The sequence below is a fragment of the Schistocerca gregaria genome, chromosome 6 (genome assembly GCF_023897955.1).
Source record: "Schistocerca gregaria isolate iqSchGreg1 chromosome 6, iqSchGreg1.2, whole genome shotgun sequence".
NCBI classification, from domain to species: Eukaryota; Metazoa; Arthropoda; class Insecta; order Orthoptera; family Acrididae; genus Schistocerca; species Schistocerca gregaria.
Window position 1 is genome coordinate 177985606 of NC_064925.1, and position 23642 is coordinate 178009247.

The 23642-nt window shown below is 39.8% G+C and overlaps 1 protein-coding gene across 1 annotated transcript in view; it reads left to right on the plus strand.

The window, feature by feature from the left end:
- LOC126278789 (odorant receptor 43a-like) overlaps window positions 1-22069 on the plus strand; it is a 53272-nt gene extending 31203 nt beyond the window's left edge. The window contains exons 3-5 of the mRNA XM_049979065.1: window positions 3249-3362; window positions 14598-14753; window positions 22016-22069. Of these exons, the coding sequence (XP_049835022.1) occupies window positions 3249-3362; window positions 14598-14753; window positions 22016-22069 (324 nt within the window). The remainder of the gene's footprint in view (window positions 1-3248; window positions 3363-14597; window positions 14754-22015) is intronic.
- The last annotated feature ends 1573 nt before the right edge of the window (window positions 22070-23642 follow it).

Sequence of the window (23642 nt, forward strand, 5' to 3'; positions counted from 1 at the left end):
CTGATGCCTGTTTACACCCACAGGCGACATAATGGCACCAGTCGAAGTTCAACAACCTGTTCGTTTTCAATGAGAAACAAAAAAGGAAAGGGTAAATAAAATTGTAGTTAAAAGACGTTGCGGACAGGTAATGATCACAAAAATAGGCACAGCACTTTCAGTAAATGCTGATGGACCTGCGTTAGGGGGAAACATTTAGGACTGGGAAACATTAGGTTTTCTGTACAGTTGTAGGATGTAAGTATAAGCATAGGGCTCCGTTGAGTTGTAGCTTTAGAGATAAGGGTAGTTTTTGAAGTGGATTCTGGGAAGACAAGAAAGGAGTGAGAGAGGTTTGTAGCACTCGTGTAGGATGAAATAGGCAGGGGAAAGTTACAGTTGATGAGGTGGATAACAATCGGCTGCATTTCGTTGCCTGCAAGAGGGAGTATGTTGAATTTTGTTCGGAGATGATGTAGAGTATGTGTGTATATGTGGATGAAGGTTCGTGCTGTATGTCGGTAAAGGCCAGCTCTGTATCAGGATTGGAAATTAGGGGGGAAATAATAGGAAAGGTGGTTTCGAGTTTGCGCATAGTATAATAAGTATGGAGGCGCTCAATGTGAGTGAGTAGGAATGAGAATTTTATGAAATGCTGAGGAATCTAAGTGGAGAAAAGCTGACAGCTGATAATTGCGAGGTGGGTTGTTTGACGTTAAAGGATTTAGATGGATTGACAGAATCTGAATTGAGCGGATACTCATGCAACATTGGCATTAGAGATAGGTTGGATCAAGGTTCTGTTAGTGTGGAGGATAACGGAGGGATAGGATCCCTTTGTTTGATCAGTCGGTAGTTTTGCTTTTTTAGTGTATTGTGGGCTCTTTGGCAGATGGCTAACATGTGAGGTTTCAGTTTTGGTTTATGATCAAGCGTAGTCGCCGATGGTGAGGTAGAACTATGGGAGCTGCTGTTGTAGGTAGTTCGTCAAATAAGTACTGACAGCGTCTTGGAAAGGGTGACTTTGAGAAGGCACCAGTGTGTAAACTGAGATGAGCTTGAAGGAAGTGTGATTTATAAGGAATAGAGTGTGCAGCTAGGAAGGGTGTATCGTCGTCGCACGTAAGGAGGTTGACAGGAAGAGGATGTCTTGGCATATCAGCATCGGGTTGGAAAATACTGGAATTACTGTTGTAGAATGGGTAGTTGCATAAAAAGGATTCAATTAGGTGGGCTTTGTTTACTGGAAATGCAGACGTCTGTACTATGAAAAGGAGACCAGAATGAAATACACTTCATATGTTTTCTGAAGGTCGACTCCAGAAAGATGATAGACCTGCAGTTATTGAGGTGCTGGCTTGGGAGGTGGGTAAGCTGCAGGAGCTGTTCATTGGAAGAGAAATAGGGATGGGAGCCACTGTGGCTGGTAGGGTGAGGTATATGATGGTTTCGGTGTTTATGTATGAGTTGGGAGAGAATTGATTTGGAGACATTGCTGAATACTGAGGTGTTGTTAATGGTTTACTAGGGGATAGAGTTCGGGAGGTTTGTTGGCATTAAAGACAAGTAGGGCTTACGAAATTTTCCACGGCCCAGGATAATAGTCTGTGTGGTGGAAGATCTTCTAAAGACTAACAAGGGTTTCTAACAAGAAATTTGGGCACTCCAGAACGCATCACAAAGGACAGTGATTCGTTTCTTGTGTAATATTTATGTAAGGTCTGTTGCTGTGACTGTAGTATTAAGATTGGTCTTAGGTATGTGTTCTGTGTACTGAAAACTAGTAACAAAAGATGGAACAGAAGTGTCAGTCCATTCATAGACTGTGATGAGTAACGAGTAATCAGACTGGGGGTCATCATCAGGGATTGTAAAAGTATCTGAGAGCTAGGATACAAAGTGGTTAGTTTTACTTAAGTAATCAGAAAATGGATGATTTATTGTGCAATATTGGGAAGTAGTCAGTATGACTGTTACCAGCGAGACAATAGAAGGCTTACCAGTACTTAGAGGCAAAAAGGGGCTGTGTAGTGTTGATACTGGTATATGTATGACGCCAGTCGCAACATTGCTTTGCGTTTAGTAGATTTCTTATATTTGTCTGTATTCGCCAGAGGGCTTTGAGAGTGTGGCGGCCACAAGTCTGCATAAATGATTGGTATAGTTTACAGGACTCGTAGAGAATGCGTATGGCTCATGGATGGAGTGTGGGGAGATACTACAGATGGGATCGGTTGGGATGTGGACATATGTGGCATCTACGAAGGTGTGATACGATAAGGAGGAGTCATGGCAGATGTCATCAGATAGTTCAGAGATTAAGGACTAACTTCCAATTTGCCTGGTAGGCATTTCACTTGATGTAGCAGAAGTCTTGGATAAGTTTTGGGTTAGTGTTGGAAATGAGCGTGTGAAGGTGAGGTATTTTGGTGGATATGGTCACTTCCAATATGATGAAGGACTTATATACTGATGTTCCCGATGAGGTTGCACCTCCAGAGCTCTGCAAGAAATCGGCTGGGGATGTTTAGGTTGACAGCAACAATAGAGGAGGAAGGGGAATGGTCTAGAGAGGAAGCCAAAGGGATGATGTCAGATGTATGTGGTGCCAGTAGAAGTACTTAGGGTTTGGAAGAACTTCTAAGAATGATGTGTTTGGTGAGAATATTGTATAGAGGTGGTGGCCAAACAGGGATGTTCTTTTGGTGATCAGTAGTAACTCTACCACAAGTCAGGAGAAGTGGGTTACTAATCTGATGTGGGTTCTGGGGGGAAGTTTGGATGCTGTGATAGGATTGAAGGAAGGTTTTATTGTGAACAAAGGTATGGACTTGATGCTGTGAGAGCATATGCAAAAATAAATGTTCTTTGATTGGTATGGATACCATATTATGGAAAATAATATTGTAATTCTATCATGCTATAGTAATAGGTCAGCAGAGATACTTGATGTTGGTAGGCCACTGGACAGTTGAAAACAAAATGAACTTGACTATAGGAAAAAAGAAAGACGAACTGGCAGTAATGGATAACTATTGGAGAATGTGTGTGTCTGGAGGGTACAAAACGCAGTTTGTCTTCTTTAAATATTAAATACGAAATTCTGCTACCAAAAAATGGTGGAAGAATCAATTAATATGATATTGTGTGTTTAACAGATTAGCAGTAACACGTACATAAACAACTCTTTTTCCCCACTTGTACAAAACTCAAATAAAAATCTTACCATGAAAAACAGTTTTAAATAATTTATGGCTTGCAATTTACAGATGCTACAGGAAGGAGTTGACTTACCTTCAGTACTGAAGATGTTAATTACTTTTCCTGCCTATTCTTGTGAAACTGGTCTCTACTGCATGTTTGGACAAGCAATAATCGATCAGGTTGGTATAACTATGTACTCAGACTCTCCATCACAATATATATGTATGTCCCAAAGTGTGTAGTTTATATTTTGCTATGACTGCAATGTACAACTAATAATTTTTAATATGTTTGTTAGACATTCTGTTTTCTTTCACATTGTATTTTTTAAGTAGAAACCTGAAGTTATATAAGTTATTAAACGAATTACAAGTGGAACATATTGGCTGTGATAACTACAGTGGAAGGAGAAATTGTGTATTTGCTAGAGGGTGAAGGAAATATTTTTGTTGCGAGATAGACGTTGGTTTGTGCTTTTTTGTTGTGAGCTAGCTGTCGGCATGTGCCCATTCTGCACTGCAAGGGTATCATATCCATCTACTGAGCTGCATACCACATAGTCAAGGCATTGTGTCCATGTATTGTATGGGACAGCACACTACAAACGCCTGTTATCACACTGTATTATACTGTACATAGAGGAGGCATTTGGAGGCAGCCTCTTCTGCAGCCATCATATACAGTTCATTCACACATACATTAATTTTTTACCTACAAGAGCATATGTAAAATTAGAACCATGAATGAGCAGTTACCATTCACACAAATTTGGTGTAACATGGGGCAGTCTGTTACAATTTCAATGTTACGTGCATCAGTTTCTTACAGTTTTGTTTAACATGGCTGATTTGTTACAATTTTGCAGTAACATTAAGCATACTGTTACAATTTCATTGTAACATGGCGAAATCTGTTATTTAATGGTTGTGAAAGATAATAATAACTCACCAACGTTCTGTAGGTGACAAAGTCTGCAGGCTGTTCATAATGTTGCATCTTCCTTACACTCACACTTGGTTATTTCTTACCCAAAACACCTCTCCTTGGCTATATAAAATGAGTTTTATATACTATGGCTTTATATAAATTTGCTGCTCACATTATTAGCATTATTATCACCATCATCATCAAGCACAGAACTAATAGCAGCTATAGTAGTATCAAATGGCCTTGTTTTGATGATGGTTACAGCATATGATCACAGTGATGAATGTGGCTAATGATTCATTTTTAATGGCCACATAGCCACTCCCGAAGTAGGAAGGTGTCTGGATACTGCTCATGAGGACCTTATATATATATATATATATATATATATATATATATATATATATATATATATATATATATATGTGTGTGTGTGTGTGTGTGTGTGTGTGTAATTACCAGCTGTTGTTTTTCTTTCTAAGATTGTTGTCTGATGGTATGTATACAATGCAGACTGAGTGCTAATGATTTGGCCATAAGTGAACTCACAACATCACTAGCACCAAAGGGCTGTTGGTCTGATGTTGAAAGCTGCTTAGGTAAAGATTTGGCCACAGTGTCTCAGCGATGGCATTTCAATACTATGCATAATAAGTGTGTGCTCATAGATCAGAAAGAGCTGGAGGGTAGATGTGCATCACCTATGACTTTGCGTAAGTATCAGTCTTCTCTATATGTGTACATATAAATTTTTTGCATGATGCTTGTGGGTGGTTGTGCATTTTCAGAAATGTTGATGGACCATGGTCTGCCACAGGTAGGCATTGCCTGCATCCACACCCAGACCTAAAACCTTGATATCGGTGTTATCGTCATCTCCATGACCAGCAGATCGCCCATCTTGAGCACATCAATGACACCTGGACCCTCAACCTCAGCACCTGCACCATCACTGTCACCTGTACTGTTGAGATCTGTATGAGGTCACTTGAATTTTAATAATGATCTTCTATCAGTCAGCAGCAGTGTCTCTACCATCTCTCTTAATGAGGAGGAGCATGACATATATCATACCACAGAATTGCAGCACTCATTGTTTCATTGTAGGATATTGTTTGCCCACATTGATATATGGTCAGTTATCATGAAGCACAACTACCGCTACTCATTGCACAACAAGGTTACAGAATATTATTGTAGTACATACCATTATTTTCGTTACATGTATTTTTAAAGATAAAAATGGTTGCTACCCATCTTGTAACTTAATATTAAGATGTTTTATTCTCAAATGTAGAGCATCCCTGTAGGCTGCATATAAGCTGCCTTGTGCTGATGACTTACCTATGGGTTGGCTGTGAGACCTGGTGCTAATGTCTCAGTTGCAACCCTGATAATCCCTTAGCTGTATTCTGCCTTTGATGTGGTGGTAATACAGAAATGATAAGTAGACCCGCTAAAGCTTATTGTCATAACTGTCGCCCCTCTCTGATGAGGTGTGATGGTGAAAAATATTTTAAAACACCCTGTCAGAACATTCAGTAGAACTAGTCTTCCCTGAAGGTGAATGTGGTGAAATTTTAGAACTTCCCATGACGATAAATAAAATGGTTTAAATAACATGTGAGATGTTAGTGCACAGCTGAGTTATCTGACACCGTTTGAAACATAGAAATATCTGAATTTCCCATCAGTTCTTCAATATAGTTGAAATTGGGCTAAAATATGTGTGCTCCTTTCATTTCAAATTTCCATTATTTTTATAATTAGATCAAGTCATCTAGTAACCGTACTGGTTGTCAGTATCCATCGGGTCCGCCATCTTGGATTCTGGCATCAAAGGGCTGGGGTAAACCCAGTGGTCTTCTTGAATTTAAGTGATATGGCAACCAGGCAGGCATTGCCAGAATCCATCGGGTCCACCATCATTGATTCTGTGAAAGGGCTGGGAAATCTCGATAGGAGTATTGATGTCTGCCATCTTGAATTTTTTAACTTCCTGCAAGATATTTAATTTCCCACCGTTGTACATATAGGGCCATTGGTCTCTGTCATCAGAAGGAAGGGAGAGGGGAGGAAGTACGTCTGACAGTATTGCGTGGTTATGCCATAGATGATCTCATCAGAAACCTGACAACAATGCAGACTGTTGGTATTTCCTACCACTGCATACTTATGACAGTTTGGGTGGGTCTGCTGTGACATCAGAGGGGACAGTGAAAGGGTGATGATCATTACAACTGCATGATGATGAAGACTGTGTAGTTGCCCATGCAGTTCAGTCGCCTCATAGTTTATAGTGCAATTTATCTCTCTATGTTGCCCCTGTGCTCAAACACCCATAGCCCCACTACTATACAGCCGCTACTAATACTAAGGCCTGATGCTGACCACAATGCTTCCTGATGCAGGAACAGATGCATTTAGATTTTCACTTTGTTTTGTGAGACAGACTCTTCCACCCTCACCATCACTGAGATTATTGGATTATCCTGTTCATCGAGCATCAAAGCCATTGGTTTTCTTAGTCTGAATCCCTAGAGATGGGTTCTCGAAGGATAAATCCTTTCTTTTTTTTTACATGGTGTCACTCCTCTTTCCTTTTACAACTGGGTGTTTCTAAAACATTTCTGACGTCTTTGACACTACTATGTTTGACGAACAAAGACTCTACATTAGGTTAGTATATATTTTTGATCTCAAATGAACAGTATGAAACAGGTTACAGGATATTCTACCAATTCATCAGTGGTAGGGACATTGGACTTTTATCTAAGAAACACTGCCCAGCCATCTGGAGTTTGGATTCCTCTGATCTGAGGTTTCTTTAAACAACTTCAGCTGAATGCTTGGATGATTCCTTTGACAATCGTACATCGTATCCTTCATCGCCATTATTTGAAGAGACAGAGAGATTTTCTGTTTTTACAGTATATAATTTCACTGTTTAGATTAACATTGTATATATTTTTATAAAGGTGATGTTTAGTCTTTACAATAATTCTTAATATCTTGTTCTGATGTGCTTAAATCAAGTCAAACGATGTCTTTCTATGCAAATCAAAATTAAAAGAAAACTAGACTATATTCATTCTTTAAGGCCCACCACGGCCAGAACGCATTGCTGGTAATATACCCATTCTATTAATAATAATCTCAGGCTAATTTTATGAATGTTAATTAGTATTGCAATTGACACCAACAAAAATTGTCAGTGGGCTTTTACTGGAATATGTTAATTCATTTTGTTATTTGATGGTGACTGTTGTTATGATGGATTCAGGTAATGTATGACCCACAAAGAACATGTGGGATTTGCTAGCATCTGCGTGCAGCACCTGTGTGCATGGTCATTACATTCAGGTCAAACTGCACCGGCGTCATCAGCGATGACTCTGACTAATATTTATTGATTATACCTACAACAAAACGCATGAGTGAACTTCCAGCAATGTCTCAAACAGATGTCTAAGTAATGTGCAACTAGCTGGAGTATACTATGACCTCTATTTCTCCTTCTGAACGCCGCTAAATTTGATTGGACAGCTTAGCTTCTAACTCACACTATCTGAATTATTTGTTAACAACTTCCATTGCTATTAAGTAACAATTTCTTATCCCACCCTGGAAACAAATACCAGAAAAAAAAGAATCCGTCCTATTCCGTGTGAATGCGCAGTATGCTTGAATTTTTTTCAAAACCTGTTCTCTAGCTGAATTCCGTGCCTTCAATTCTGTAAAGTTTTATGAGGCCCTAGACAGTGCTCTGGCTCGTCCATTGTGCACCCGCTGTCTGCTGCTGTCCAACAACAAGCCAGAGGTACTTCCCACGACTACAATAGAGCTCTTAGAGACGCCTGGGGGGCGTCAGTGACTGGCGGCATTCATCGCTTTGCTTGTCTTCTGGGTCTCTCTTTGTACGGACACAAGATATTTTACAGGAGGCATATATTACATGACAACATATCATCTTCATTATAACTTATTTTGAAGAGACTTGGAGACGCTGAGACACAAACTCCACTACGTAATGGTGAGACAGAGTTTCCGAAATAAGGTATTAGATACTAAGGCACATCAAAAGCAGGTACAGACTCTGCTCGTAATTTAGAAATGACAAAGAGTTGGCGAATTTTAAGAAGACTGAGGAACTTCGATATGCATACAGAGTTATCTAAGTCGATAGATACTGCGACAGTAAATACGAAAACAAGTGGTTCATTTAGAGTGGTCAGTTAATCATAGAAGGTGAAAAAGGGGACATATCTGCATAAAATCTTCCTAAGAAACAATTTCGATGAAAGACGGAAATACAAAAATATTCAATAAAAGAAACGTATGCTGTAAAATAAGAAAATAAAATGTCGTGTGACTAGGGCCTCCCGTCGTGGGTGCAAGTTCTATTTGACGTCACTTCGGCGACTTGCGCGTCGATGTGGATGAAATGATGATGATTAGGACAACACAACACCCAATCCCTGAGTGGAAAAAATCTCAGATCCAGCCGGGAATCGAACCCGGGCCTTTACGATTGTCATTCTGTCGCGCTGAGCACTCAGCTACCGGGGGCGGAAGCTCCAACTTCAAACAATTACAAATTAACTATGCAGAGAATGCAGGGAAGCTGAAAGGCTTTGGGAGCTGGAAATCTGTGAATAAACTGAAATAGAAGATAATATCTGACACTTGGAGATTGGCGGAAGTAGCTAGAAATGCTTGGAAAAATTACAGTGCAATACGCCTGTTGAACACAAGTTATAAATTATACGTACGAATAATTAATGACAGACTAAAAATAAAAGCTGACGCCCTCTTACTGGAGGAACAAAGTGGTTTTAGAAAAGATCGACGATGCAGTGACAGTATTACAGTATTGCGGCAGACAACTGAAAATAGACGAGAACATAATGTAGAGTTTCCTGAATGAGATTTTCACTCTGCAGCGGAGTGTGCGCTGATATGAAACTTCCTGGCAGATTAAAACTGTGTGCCGGATCGAGACTCGTACTCAACGAGTCTCGTATTGAACTTGAAGATTATGAAAAAATCTTCGACAGAGATAATAGGTACGTGCTTGGAATATAATGGAAAGACTTGGTTATCCGAAACATGTAATACGCTTGATAATAAATTTGTATTAAAATAACGAAATTTTAGTTAATATGGGCAAAGAAAGAATAGCACCAATAGCAGTTAACAAAGGAGTACGACAAGGGTGCAATCTCTCATCCGCTTAATACGAGGGTCGTTCCAAAAGTAATGCCTCCTATTTTCATTCATGAAAACTTCAGGAGATACATAAATCGTAACAGCACAGCTAAATAGAACAATATTTCAGCTACAGACTGTCATTTTTACACAGTCACTACCATTCGTTATGGACTTTTGCCAACGATGAACCAGAGCGTGCATGCCACGCTTGTAAAAGTCGGAACCAGCTGAGGCTAACCACTTCCTTACAGCTTTAACAACAGCATCCGAGTCTTGAAAATGTTCGCCACGTAGTCCATCTTTCATAGGACCAAAGAGATGGAAATCTGAAGGCGCTAATTTGGGACTGTGCGGTGGACGTGGTACGAAGTCCAACCAAAATTTGCAATGAGTTCCGTGGTCGCAAAACTGGTGTGGGGCCTGGCGTTATCTTGTTCCAGATAAAAGTTGGTCTTCTTCTCTGCCCTCACCCTGGAAATTCAGGCTTTCAGATTAGTCAGTGTCGTCTTGTAGCGTGCAAAACTGACAGTTCTTCCAGGCTCCAGGACATCCAAAGCAACCACATCCTGGCTATCCCAGAAGACTGTGCACATAACTTTGCCTGCAGGACGGTTGTCTCTTGAATTTCTTCTTGGACAGTGAATTTGCGTGTCGCTATTCCATGGACAGTCTTTTCGATTCTAGCTCGTAGTGGTGACACCACGTCTCATCTCCGGTGATGATCCTACTCAGAAAAAACGGACATCCAAAGTCACCACAAAAAATAGGAGGCAATACTTTCATTACTTTCGGAACGACCCTCGTATACGACAATGTTAGTCAGTGGAAACAAGAAGCTATGCAAGGAATAACTCCGAGGAACACACATTTAAACACTATACTCTTGGCTAATGAGGAAATAATTTTACAAGAGACAGAGGATAATTTAGAATTGCTCTTAAACTGGGAAAGACACAAAGACAAAATTTTTCAGGGTAAAGGCAACGCCTATGTTAACATATGGAACTGCAACCTGGACAGTAAATAAGAAAAGCCAAAGAAAAGTAAAAGAATGTACTATGAGAGATCAAATAAATAATTCTTATATAAGAAACTAATTAATAATATTTTACATGACTGAAAAAATAATATACGGGATAACAAAATGGGAGAAGCATATTGAAAGAATGGGGCGCAGAAAGAGTAGTCAGACATGTAAAAGTCGATAGATCTAAAGGAAAGAGAGATACAGCAGGGTCACCAAGCAAAATGTGGTTTTTGTGAAGATGGAATAGACAATAATCCCACTCCTTGCAATAAAGCAGAAGAACGAGATGAAAAAGGATGGAGAGACTGATTCAGGATATAGAAAAGTCAAAATAGTTTTCAGCAAAATTAAAAACAATAGTCTCAACATTAAGAGTATCAATGGAATTCCACAGTTGAACACGAGAGGGAGAGTGAGAAGGAGAGGGAGAGGGCAAGGGAGAGGGGGAGAGAGAAAGAGAGAGAGAGAGAGAGAGAGAGAGAGAGAGAGAGAGACGCAGAAACAGGACGTAGAGTGTCTCTAAAAAGTAGGCTTATCACGAGGCCGTCGTTACACGCACTTGACAATGCAGACTTCCTGCCTTCTCTTGATAGTGGCTTTTAGCTTAATTTATGTGCTTGCGGTATTTTGAGTGGTAGAATGGAAAGCGAGTTGAAGGAAGCAATTTTACAAGAAGAAAAAACTATGCTCTAAGTCATATGGTGAACTGAACTTGTAATAGAAACGGGGCCTACATCTAGAAAAAGAGATTTGAGTGGTAGAATGGAAAACGAGTTGATGGAAGCAATTTTACAAGGAAAAAAATAACCTATGCTGCAAGTCATATGGTGAACCGATCTTGTAATAGAAGCGGGGCCTACATCTAGAAAAAGAGATTTACTGAAATGTGGAAAAGAAATGTCGCTAAGAGAGATAGGTATGACTTATTTTCATAATGTGTTTAACGGAAGTACTTAGCAATTCGTTGTTACACACTAGTTGTTTATGCTTTGATTTGATTGGCATTTTGAAAATCATTTAGCAAGATTTTTCCTTTGCCCCAGACTTGTAGCTAAGCGAATATCTAAGAAACCAAGTAGTAGCCATACGGCAGGAACTTTTTGTTGGTTTGAGTTGTCGATGCAAGAAGCGCGCAAAATACATCAAAAGTATTATAAAAAACCAGACCTGCAGTCGAAAAAGAAACTTCATTCTTCAGCATGTTCAATTTACTGCTCCCAAAAAGATGTCTGTTGCATCGTGTTTTACTAGTATAAGAAATTTAAGGACCTGTTTTACTTTTCTCAAACAAAGAGGTGGCGTTATTGAAAATGTAAGTGTGTGCCGAGTTGTGCTTTTATATATTTTGCAAGAAACACGTAATTGTGTGTACCGACAATGTAAGAGATTTATGGAGAGTGGTACTAAAACATCTGAAACACGAGAAGGTAACTGTAGATCTGAAATTCATAAACCAAAAAAATAAGCAGTGGAGGCTTTTATTAAAAGTTTAAAACCAGCGCAAAACCATTGTTGTCGTGGAAGGAACCCAAATGACGATATTCTCCTAGCGAACTACATGCAGAAAAGATGTAGGTAATGTATGTACAAAAACAAAGTGATGATCTTCATGTTGAATTGAATCTTTTCGAGCGATATTTGGAGAAAACTCCAGTGTCGTTTCTGATAGTCCATACTCAGACAAATGCTCATCTTGCATCTGCATTCAGAACAAAAATTTTTAAGGCAGATGCCAAGAGAAGAAATATGGTCTCGAATTCCAGTTAAAACCACATAAGAAATGAGCAAATTCATTACACGATGAGATTCGTTTACGGTAAATGTGCTAACACTAGCTACAACTGTCATAAAAACTTGGTACTGCCGAGGATTCCATATCAGACAGTTTACTACTCCCGACAGCTGTATCTGTGCAACATAACCACATGCCATGATTCATCATTATCACCACAGAATAAAAATAATTCTCTCAGTTATTTCAGCTATCTGTGGATCGAAAATGAATATCACAAGCGGTAAATCAAATTGTTTCACTGCTGCAGCACTGACTATGCAACTCTGCTTGAGATGATCTTTCAACAGCACGCTCTTTTTCTGCGGCTGTGGCCGGCTGACTAAGACTAAAGGAGTGTTGGGAATGTTGTCTCACTGGCTAGTTTATGAATCTCCACAAAATGTTAAGCTGTTGGAGATACGGTTCTTCGTTGTGGTTCCCAGACAGTATTTTAGGAAAACTGGAAAGACAGTTCAGGCACATGGATGTGACTGAGAGGCCAGAAGAGTACACAGATATAATAGAAAGGCACGCTACGGTAATCCACCTGCAACAAAGCTGTGCAGTCAGGAACTCGAAGTCCTACTTTGATGGTATTTTAAAGCAGCCAAGCCAACGGGATTTCAAATCCCAGACGTAAAAAAAATTTACAATTACGTACAGGAATACCAAGAATGTGACTTTAGTTCAAGGTGATCCATTTTACAGCACTGACGTAAGTGAATCTAAACGCCGTGCAAAAAGGGGAAGAAACTTCAGACAGAACAGCTGCATTGAAGGTATTGAAAAAGGGATTCATGTGAAGACGACAGAACTCAAGGATATTAGGCGACTTTTATGCCAGCACTTTGGTGAAACCGGGATGCAAAAGAAAAGCTGCCGTTCTACAAAAGGCTCCTTGCTGCTGCTGATGCTATGACAGAATGCTATGTGGGTGACGATGGAGGGAATGAGCCAGAGCGATTCTAATACAGGGGAAGAGGACCAAGTAGATTTCACGTAAGCCAACACGTGAGTGTTTTAGGCCAACATGATGAATTTTTAAGTTTTTATTACTTCATCTAGAGCGTAAAAAATAGTTTCCTTTATTAATGAGTTAATAAAAACTGCATGTCAAATAAATTTCTTTTGAAGTCACTTGGTTTCATTCACTCCTATTTTGATGTTAAAGTACTATTTAATTTTACAAGTAACATTTGTGAACTGCTAGTACTTTGGCTATAGATGGATGTTAAGCTAGCTAAAACATTTAGTTAAAATAATAATTATTTTTAGCCCACCTTTGTCCTTTCCAAGTCTTTCTTCTAAAAATAGCAGCTCCTAGCAGTGCTGACGGAAAAGAGAAATGTCTGCACACTGCCTTGAAAAATCCTGTTTAGCAGTTGCAAAACCTGTTAGGTGTTCAAGAAATTATTTAAATAGTGGATTACCTATATTCATGAGATTATGGGCTACTATATAGATTTTTAAGCTATTTCTCTAAATTTCTGTAAAAGGGAATAAGTATTCTATCAGTTACTTTTGAATACACTATGGAAGTAGCAGTGATCAATGAGTTACAAATATTTACTATTAAAAACAGTCTTTTAATAGTAAGTATTCAATCAGGTTTCCGATAGTTTGTGCAGGTTTTTCATCAATAGCCAAAATTTTCTTATAGTGCTTATGTCGATAATCTCAAAACTGTATAAATTATCATACAAACTACTTTTACCTGTTATTTGACACTAAATAAATGAACTCACTAACGATGGCGAAAAACGTATTTGGGTGTTAAACATGAAGAATTTGTGTTTGATGAAGACAGAACGGTATTTCAATAATTATGTATTAGAAAGCAAACACGAAGAAAAGAGAGCTTCAACGAGATAAGCATGTGACTCTGTTCAAATGGTTCAAATGGCTCTAAGCACTACGGGACTTAACATCTGAGGGCAGCAGTCTCCTCGACTTAGAACTACTTAAACCTAACCAACCTGAGGGCATCACATACATCCATGCCCGAGGCAGGATTCGAACCTTCGACCGTAGCAGCAACGCGGTTCTGGACTGAAGCACCTAGAACCTCTCGGCCACAGCGGCCGGAGGACTCTCTTCCATTTTTTTTCTTGAACATATTTGTTTTTCATATTTGATCGATTAATTAAATTCTTTCCTCTGTTACCCAAGGTTTCTTCACAATTACCGTCTTTGCACATATTTTCGACGTCCAACTTCTGTGGTTATTATTTCTCTTCATCTGAACAGCATACTGTGGTATCTATAGCCTTGTGGAACTCCAAATTCATTTCATCATTCCCGTCAATACTTTATTGTCCCATTTTCTTACTCATTGACATCTGCTGACGATCCCCTGAACTTCGCCCTGTTGTTCGCCATTATCAGCTGTTCAGCATTATAGAACCCAGACTGCAGAAGCGCAATGTTAAATTTGGCTTCCTTATTTTCCGTACAGCGCACGATCGGTTGTTGCAGAGTGAGCGCCTGGTGGACTCGGCTTTCAACTGCGACTGGATCAACATGGGCCCTCGGTTCCGGCGTTCACTCACCATCTTCATGCTCCAGGCGTCACAGCCGCTCAACGTCAAAGTCGGGAAACGGGTCATCTTGTCGAGACATACATTTCTGAGGGTACGTAAATGTTTAATACTTACTATAGAACGTTTATTATTATCGATCCGTGCACCGTACCGTACGATACCAATATCTTCCAAAAAGCATTTCTCGAATATACAACAGCTATTATACGGCATTGCATTAGGTGTGGTCTAGGGTGGACCTTTTTTTTTTTTTTTTTTTTTTTGAGTCATCAGTCTTCTGACTGGTCCGATGATGCTCGCCACAGGTTCCTCTTCTGCGCCAACAATCTCTTCATCTCGTAGTAACACTTGCAATCAACATCCTCAAATATATGCTGGATGGATTCAAATCTCTGTCTCACTCTACAGTTTTTGCCCTCTACAGCTCCCTCTATGTTATTTCCTGATGTCTTAACAGATGTCCTACCATCCTGTCTCTTCTACTTGTCACTGTTTTCAGTATATTCCTTTCCTCGCCGATTCTGAGGGGAACCTTTTCATTCCTTGCCTTATCAGTCCACCGAATTTTCAACGTTCTTCTGTAGCACCACATCTCAAATGCTTCGATGCTCTTCTATCCCGGTTTTCTCGCAGTCCATGTTCCACTACCATAAAACCCTGTGCTCCAAACGTACATTATCGGAAATTTCTTGCTCAGATTAATGCTTATGTGTGATACTATTCGACTTCTCTTGGCCAGGAATGCCCTTTTTGCCAGATCTGGTCTGCTTTTGACTTTTTCTTACTCAGTTCGTCATGGGTTATTCTTCTTATGTAGCAGAATTCCTTAAGTTTGTCAACTTCGTGATTTACAATTTTGATGTTAAGTTTCTCGCTGTTCTCATTTCTGCTAGGTCTCACTAATTTCGTCTTTCTTAGATTTACTCTCAATCCGTATTCTGTACTCATTAGACGGCTCATTCCATTCAGCAGGTCATGAACTACAACACCTGCTTCCCTTTCACTGACGATAGCAGTATCACCAGGGAATCTCACATTGATATTCTTTCACCTCGAAGTTTAATTCCAGTCTTGAACCGTTCCTTTATTTCTGTCAGTGCTTCTTCGATGTATAGACTGAAAAGAAGGGGGGAGAGACTGCATCCATGTCTTACGCCCTTTTTAATTCGTCCACGTCGTTCTTCGTCTTTCACTCTTACTGTTCCCTCTTATATCTTGTACATGTTGTGTATTACCCGTCATCCCCTATAGCTTACTCCCGTTTTTCTCAGAATTTCGAACATCTTGCTCCATTCAACACTTTCGACCGCTTCTTCAATGTCAACATATCCTACGAACGTGTCTTGATTTTCTTCTTTGATCTTGCTACCATTATCAAACGCAACGTCAGAATTGCTTCTCTTGCACCTTTATCTTTCCTAAAGACGAACTCAATTTTCTTTTCCATTCTCTGTATATTATTCTTGTCAGCAACTTGGATGCATGAGCTGTTAAGCTGATCGTGTAATAATGCTCGCACTTCTCGGCTCCTGACATCTTCGGAATTCCGTGGATGATCTTTTTCCAAAAGTCAGATGGTATTTCGCCAGACTCATGCACAGAACACACCAACATGAATAGTCGAGTAGTAGCCACTTCCCTCTATGATTTTAGAAATTCTTATGGAATGTTATTCGTCCCTACTGCCTTATTCGGTTTTAAATCTATCACGTCGTAAGACAAATCTTCCTAAACAGGGCTTCAATGTGCTCTTACCACCTATCCGCTCTCTCCTCTGCATTTAAGAGTGAAATTCCCACTGCACTTTTAACTGATGTTGGGACCTCAGCTTGATCTTGATGTAATCTAACTGAAGTCTTCCCGTACCTCCCGGCGCTTTCCAAATACACCACCTCCTCTTGTGATTCTTCAACAGAATATTTTCTATTACTAGCCGAAATTTATAGCAGAAATCAATTACTCTTTCTCATCTCTCACTTCTACTACCAAGCTTATATTTTCCCGTAACATTCCCTTCCCAAGACTATTTTCATTTCCCTTTACATACTGAATTACCTGCTCAATATCCTCATATACTTTTTCCATCTCTTCATCTTCGGCTTGCGACGCCGTCACGTGTACCTGAACTGTTGTTGTCCGTGTTGGTTTGCACTTGATTCTGACGAGAACAACGCAGCCACTGAACTGTTCACAATACCACGCTCTCTGCCCTACCTTCATATTCATAACGAATCCTATTCCCGTTATACCATTTTCCGCTGCTGTTGATATTGCACTAAACTCATCTGAACAGAGATCCTTGTCTTCTTTCCATGTGACTTCAATGATCCCCGCTATATGTGAATTGAGTCTTAGCATTTCTCTTTTCAGATTTTGTAACTTCCCTTCCACGTTCAAACTTCTGACATTCCATGCCCCCGATACGTAGAACGTTATCCTTTCGTTGGTTATTCAACCTTTTTCTCGTGCTCACCTCTCTCCTGGCAGTCTCCTCCGGGAGTTCCGAATGGGGGACAATTCCGAAATCTCTTGCCAATGGAGAGATAACCAAGACACCTTTCCTATCACTGGCCACTTGTCCTGTGGAGACGTTATGCGTCGTTAATGCAGTGGTTTCCATTACCTTCTGCACCCTCATGCCGTTAATCATAGCAGATTCTTTTGCGTTTAGGAGCAGTTTCCCACCCCTAGTGCAAGAAAGTACCGTGATCTCTGTCTGTTCCTCCGCCATCTTGTCAAGCCATTGCCTGACTGGTGCTGACTTCTTGTGCCGGAAATCTACAGCCGTCATTGCTGACGATTTTTATTCAAAGTTTAAACGGTGGTGGGGTTCGATCCCACAACAGAGGACGTTTTGATTATTAATCAAAGACGCTTCTAGGGTGGATCTTAGGCAGCGTGTAAAAGTACAATTTGTTTATGAGCGATTCCTGAGGAAACCCTGAAAAACCTTGACTTTGGGGTACGAAAAGTACCAATTGTGGGCAAGGCCACAGCTATAATTTCTATTCACGGTAGATCGTGGAAATTTTTATCACATATTCTCAAAGTACTATTCTTGGGGAACTTCAAAACTTTTTCGATTTCCTTATCCGTTACGGAGATCCAGAGGTTCAAAATTGCTGTTACTTTCGCGCGTAAATATTTACGTGATATCCGGCAGGTGGCTTAAATGTAGTTTTAACTGACGTAGTGAACATGCGTAAGAGTTCTGTGATCATCGTATGGGTTCTGAAGTCGTCAAACTATGTTTTTAATCAGAATGTTTTCACCAAAGAAACTGGGCACTTTGCGCCTATACAGTTATGTTCAAGGTGGTTCTGCAATGACAAACTATGGGGTAAAACATTCCTGAAAAGAACTTTACACGACTACCAAGAATGATCTAAAACTGAAAAGAATTCAAATTCAGTAAAATATTTCTAATAATTCTTTTAAGATTCCAATCAGAAGACAGGCATTTTTATGAATTGTGGTCGATCAGCAAAATGTATCAAGAAAAATGAAAAGTTAACGATTTTGTGTTTAACTTTTATTGTTGTTGTTGTTGTTGTCTTCAGTCCTGAGACTGGTTTGATGCAGCTCTCCATGCTACTCTATCATGTGCAAGCTTCTTCATCTCCCAGTACCTACTGCAACCTACATCCTTCTGAATCTGCTTAGTGTATTCATCTCTTGGTCTCCCTCTACGATTTTTCACCTCCATGCTGCCCTCCAATACTAAATTGGTGATCCCTTGATGCCTCAGAACATGTCCTACCAACCGATCCCTTCTTCTAGTCAAGTTGTGCCACAAACTTCTCTTCTCCCCAATCCGATTCAATACTTCCTCATTAGTTATGTGATCTACCCATCTAATCTTCAGCATTCTTCTGTATCACCACATTTCGAAAGCTTCCATTCTCTTCTTGTCTAAACTATTTATCAACCATGTTTCACTTCCATACATGGCTACACTCCATACAAATACTTTCAGAAATGACTTCCTGACACTTAAATCTGTACTCGATGTTAACAAATTTCTCTTCTTCAGAAACGCTTTCCTTGCCATTGCCAGTCTACATTTTATACCCTCTCTACTTCGACCATCATCAGTTATTTTGCTCCCCAAATAGCAAAACCCCTTTACTACTTTAAGTGTCTCATTTCCTAATGTAATTCCCTCAGCAACACCCGACTTAATTCGACTACATTCCATTATTCTCGTTTTGCTTTTGTTGATGTTCATCTTATATACTTCTTTCAAGACACTGTACATTCCGTTCAACTGCTCTTCCAAGTCCTTTGCTGTTTCTGACAGAATTACAATGTCATCGGCGAACCTCAAAGTTTTTATTTCTTCTCCATGCGTTTTAATACCTACTCCGAACTTTTCTTTTGTTTCCTTTACTGCCTGCTCAATATACAGATTGAATAGCATCGGGGAGAGGCTACAACCCTGTCTCACTCCCTTCCCAACCACTGCTTCCCTTTCATGTCCCTCGACTCTTATACCTGCTATCTGGTTTCTGTACAAATTGTAAATAGCCTTTCGCTCCCTGTATTTTACCCCTGCCACCTTCAGAATTTGAAAGAGAGTATTCCAGTCAACATTGTCAAAAGCTTTCTCTAAGTCTAGAAATGCTAGAATCGTAGGTTTGCCTTTCCTTAATCTTTCTTCTAAGATAAGTCGTAAGGTCAGTATTGCCTCACGTGTTCCAGTATTTCTACGGAATACAAACTGATCTTCCACGAGGTCGGCTTATACTAGTTTTTCCATTCGTCTGTAAAGAATTCGTGTTAATATTTTGCAGCTGTGGCTTATTAAACTGAATGTTCGGTAATTTTCACATCTGTCAACACCTGCTTTCTTTGGGATTGGAATTATTATATTCTTCTTGAAGTCTGAGGGTGTTTCGCCTCTTTCATACATCTTGCTCACCAGATGGTACAGTTTTGTCAGGACTGGCTCTCCCAAGGCCGTCGGTAGTTCCAATGGAATGTTGTCTACTCCGAGGGCCTTGTTTCGGCTCAGGACTTTCACTGCTCTGTCATACTCTTCACGCAGTATCAGTATCGTATCTCCCATTTCATCTTCATCTGCATCCTCTTCCATTTCCATAATATTGTCCTCAAGTACATCGCCCTTGTATAGACCCTCTATATACGCTTTCCATGTTTGAGCTTTCCTTTCTTTGCTTAGAACTGGGTTTCCATCTGAGCTCTTGATATTCATACAAGTGGTTCTCTTTTCTCCAAAGATCTCTTTAATTTTCCTGTAGGCAGTATCTGTCTTACCCCTAGTGAGATAAGCCTCTACATCCTTACATTTGTCCTCTAGCCATCCCTGCTTAGCCATTTTGCACTTCCTGTCGATCTCATTTTTGAGACGTTTGTATTCCTTTTTGCCTGCTTCATTTACTGCATTTTTGTATTTTCTCCTTTCATCAATTAAATTCAATATTTCTTCTGTTACCCAAGGATTTCTACTAGCCCTCGTCTTTTTACTTACTTGATCCTCTGCTGCCTTCACTACTTCATTCCTCAAAGCTACCCATTCTTCTTCTACTGTATTTCTTTCCCCCATTCCTGTCAATTGTTCCCTTATGCTCTCCCTGAAACTCTGTACCACCTCTGGTTCTTTCAGTTTATCCAGGTCCCATCTCCTTAAGTTCCCACCTTTTTGGAGTTTATATTATTCACAGATATTTGTTGTTTATATGTGTCGAAGTATACAAATAAGCCGTCAAAACGTTACTGGCTTAGAGAAGTCGTTTTATATAACAACACATTCAGTTGTAGCAGGGGAAAAAGGGAACGAGTAGAAATATGCTCCTGTTGGAGCACAAAAAAGGCGAATATATTCCACTTTAAAATCACCCGACAGAACAAATGGGGAACAAAGAGCCTCAGTCGTGATTCCGCCTTCCTCACCAGAAATTTTGGCATGCGGACATATTCGCTCTCTTGTGCTGAAAGAGAGTTACAGAGAGGCAGTTGTGAAGGAAGAGAGAGAAGATAATGCCAGTGGGAAAGAAAGAGAGAGGAGAGAGTTATGCTGGGATAGAGAAATTGTCAGTGAAAGGGAAAGAGAGGGAGATATGAAGGCAACGGCTTTGGGAGCCAAACAGGAGATACTGTTAGTCGGAGACAATGACAGGGGAAAAGAAAGACAATAGGAGACAGTAGAGAGAGGCAGTGGCAGTGGGCTATACTGTAATGGGAGAAAAAGGATACAGTGGGAGAGACACATGTATAGACAGTGGCAGTGAGAGGGAAATGGTGACTACGAAGGCTTAAGTACAAAGAGAGACTGGGTAAAAGGATTTATAACGTTCTGTGTTAAGAAAGTGCGATTATGTTTGCTTGTCAATAATTTTTGGTGAAGAATGAGTAATGAGGACTGAGGCGGTCGATTTCTCACTTTCCCGTCAGGGTGTTAAGAAGATTAAGACATTAGCTTTTTTTGTGCACCGACACGAGCATTTTCTCGCTGGTTATATAACGCGAAGTTTCAGAAAGTGTATCTGACTTTTATAGATAAATGTAGTATGAGCTGGATAATTATTCACACAATTTCACCATCATGTGTTCAGTTGTCACCTCTCACAGTTTTTCACCAAGTGAGATCTTCCAGTGTGTTCGTCGACATGTCTGGTGAAGCTAATTCAACAAGTCTTTCCGTACTTTTTGCAGTCAGACGGTGAAGACACAAATGCATAATTGTCTGTAAACTGCCAAAGAAAGAAGTCATCTCATGTCGCGTTAATGATGTAATGGCAAACAACCTCAGTCAGCTGGTCCCTTCCAGATAATTCAGAGATGGAGGTAAAGTCATATCGTGCGAAGTATCCAGTGAAGAAGGCCGTCGTTTTCTTGTCAAATAAAGCACCCCAGTCCAGCTTTCAACCGTAAGAGAGCCATAGCTGTGTATCGCGACAAGCAAAGCTTGAAGTCACATCAGCTTCAGAGCAATAGAGCGGCTTATAAACCTATTGTCGTAATATGACATAAGAAGCATCCAAATTTATGGAGCCTCTTTCACACTGCAACATGTCGTCGGTCTTTCTTATCCTGTAACGCTAAAAATCTGAGTGTTTCGCGCTCCTCTTCCCCGAATAGTAGTGCACATAGCTTCTTACTTAATAAACTGCATCATGTCAAAACTTCACTTTCCGCTACTTATTTACCCATAAAAACTAGTAAAACTTACTTTTGTCTGTGACTTGTAGCATTTTTTGCGTTGCAAGGAACAACTTACTTTCCCTTTTTTGATCAAATCTCTTTCTGCATCAGTCTATTCTGTTTCCTTTCATTGTGTCGCCCTTAGCGCTAATTTTGACCATAGTACTAATCTAATATTTATTTTTGCAGCTGCTGAATGGATCATATTCATTATTCAACATGTTACACGGAGTGCAGAAATAGCAGGTATCTGGAAAACAGTAGTAACAACTTTGCTACGTATTGCTACAAGAAAGCGAGTACCGAAGCTGAAACGTACACGGAGTTCAATGTAGCAGAAATATAAGGACCCACGACCAATAATGCCATCACATAATTGCTCAGAAATAGCTTCATTGCGATTTTGAAACACAGCCTCTAAACAGAGCAGTTCTTGCACTTTGAGCTGAAATTTGATTAATTACAGATGTTTTTGTACAATACTGAAACTTGCTATTTGTGTTGTTTATGTGCTTAACAGTATCTATTATACAATCTAATATCATGTAGAACAGTTACCCAACTAAAAGTTGTACCAGTTAGTGGCTAAGACATTTATATAGCGCACAGAGATAAAATGTGCACTGAGATGAAATTTACAAGAAATTACTGTTCCACCATACCACTCAGTAATTATATTAACTTTAAGACAATATCTGGTATGAAAATTGCTGTGCTAACTTGACGTGCTTTGCACAGCTGTCTGTCAACTTGTGGAAACTTTGTGAAATGTGGTACTAAAACTGACTCATAGTAAATAAAGAGGCTCGTCAATATAATGTTCGTACTGTTTTATTAAACACCTCTAAATCAGCCTTGAGGTACATCTGGTTCATACACTGCAAAAACAGTTGCTTTTGCTCACTGGCTATGTGTGGGTACCACTTCCTCAATATCTTGCAGCTGCTACCAACTGTGCTCTTGCACTAAAAGAAATGGTTCAAATGGCTCTGAGCACTATGGGACTTAACTTCTGAGGTAATCAGTCCCCTAGAACTTAGAACTACGTAAACCTAACTAACCTAAGGACATCCACACACATTCATGCCCGGGACAGGATTCGAACCTGCGACCGTAGCGGCCGCACGGTTCCAGACCGTAGCGCCTAGAACCGCTCGGCCTCTCCGGGCCGGCTCTTGCGCTCACGTCCAATAAATTATTTGCAGATATTTCAGGTCATTACTTCCTGTTACTATCCATATTTCGAAACGAATTATCTTAATGGTTGTGACAGTAATAATTTATATTTGCATTTGTGAAATATTAGTACTCTTTGCAATCGGGACCACTGTATTTCAAAGTCGAATGCACAATGGAAATCTTCGTCAAAAATACTTTCTCCAACGATGAGCAGTCTGAAAAAAAAACTGACATATCAACAGGTGAAAATTATGAACTGTACGTAACTCTCGTTGTCCTGCAACTTCACGTTATCAGGCCACCATGGCTACCTTACGGTAGGCGCCCCTCAGTATTTATTTCTGGAAATTATGCTTCTTCATTTGAACAGAGGCACTAATAAAAGAATATATGCTTGCCATTTGAACATGAGAAGCAGATACCTTTGTGTTAACATTGTCTAATTAATTCTGTCCTGATATATCTTACTGGAATTCATTAAAGTTAAAGAACATACTTTGATTCGCAGTTAAATAAAATGTTGTAAATGTCAGACGTTTGAACAAAAGGAAAAAAGGAATGTATGTATGTACGTTGCACATCTCCTTCGAAACTACTGGATGGATTTCAACCAAATTTGCTACATGTATCAATTACT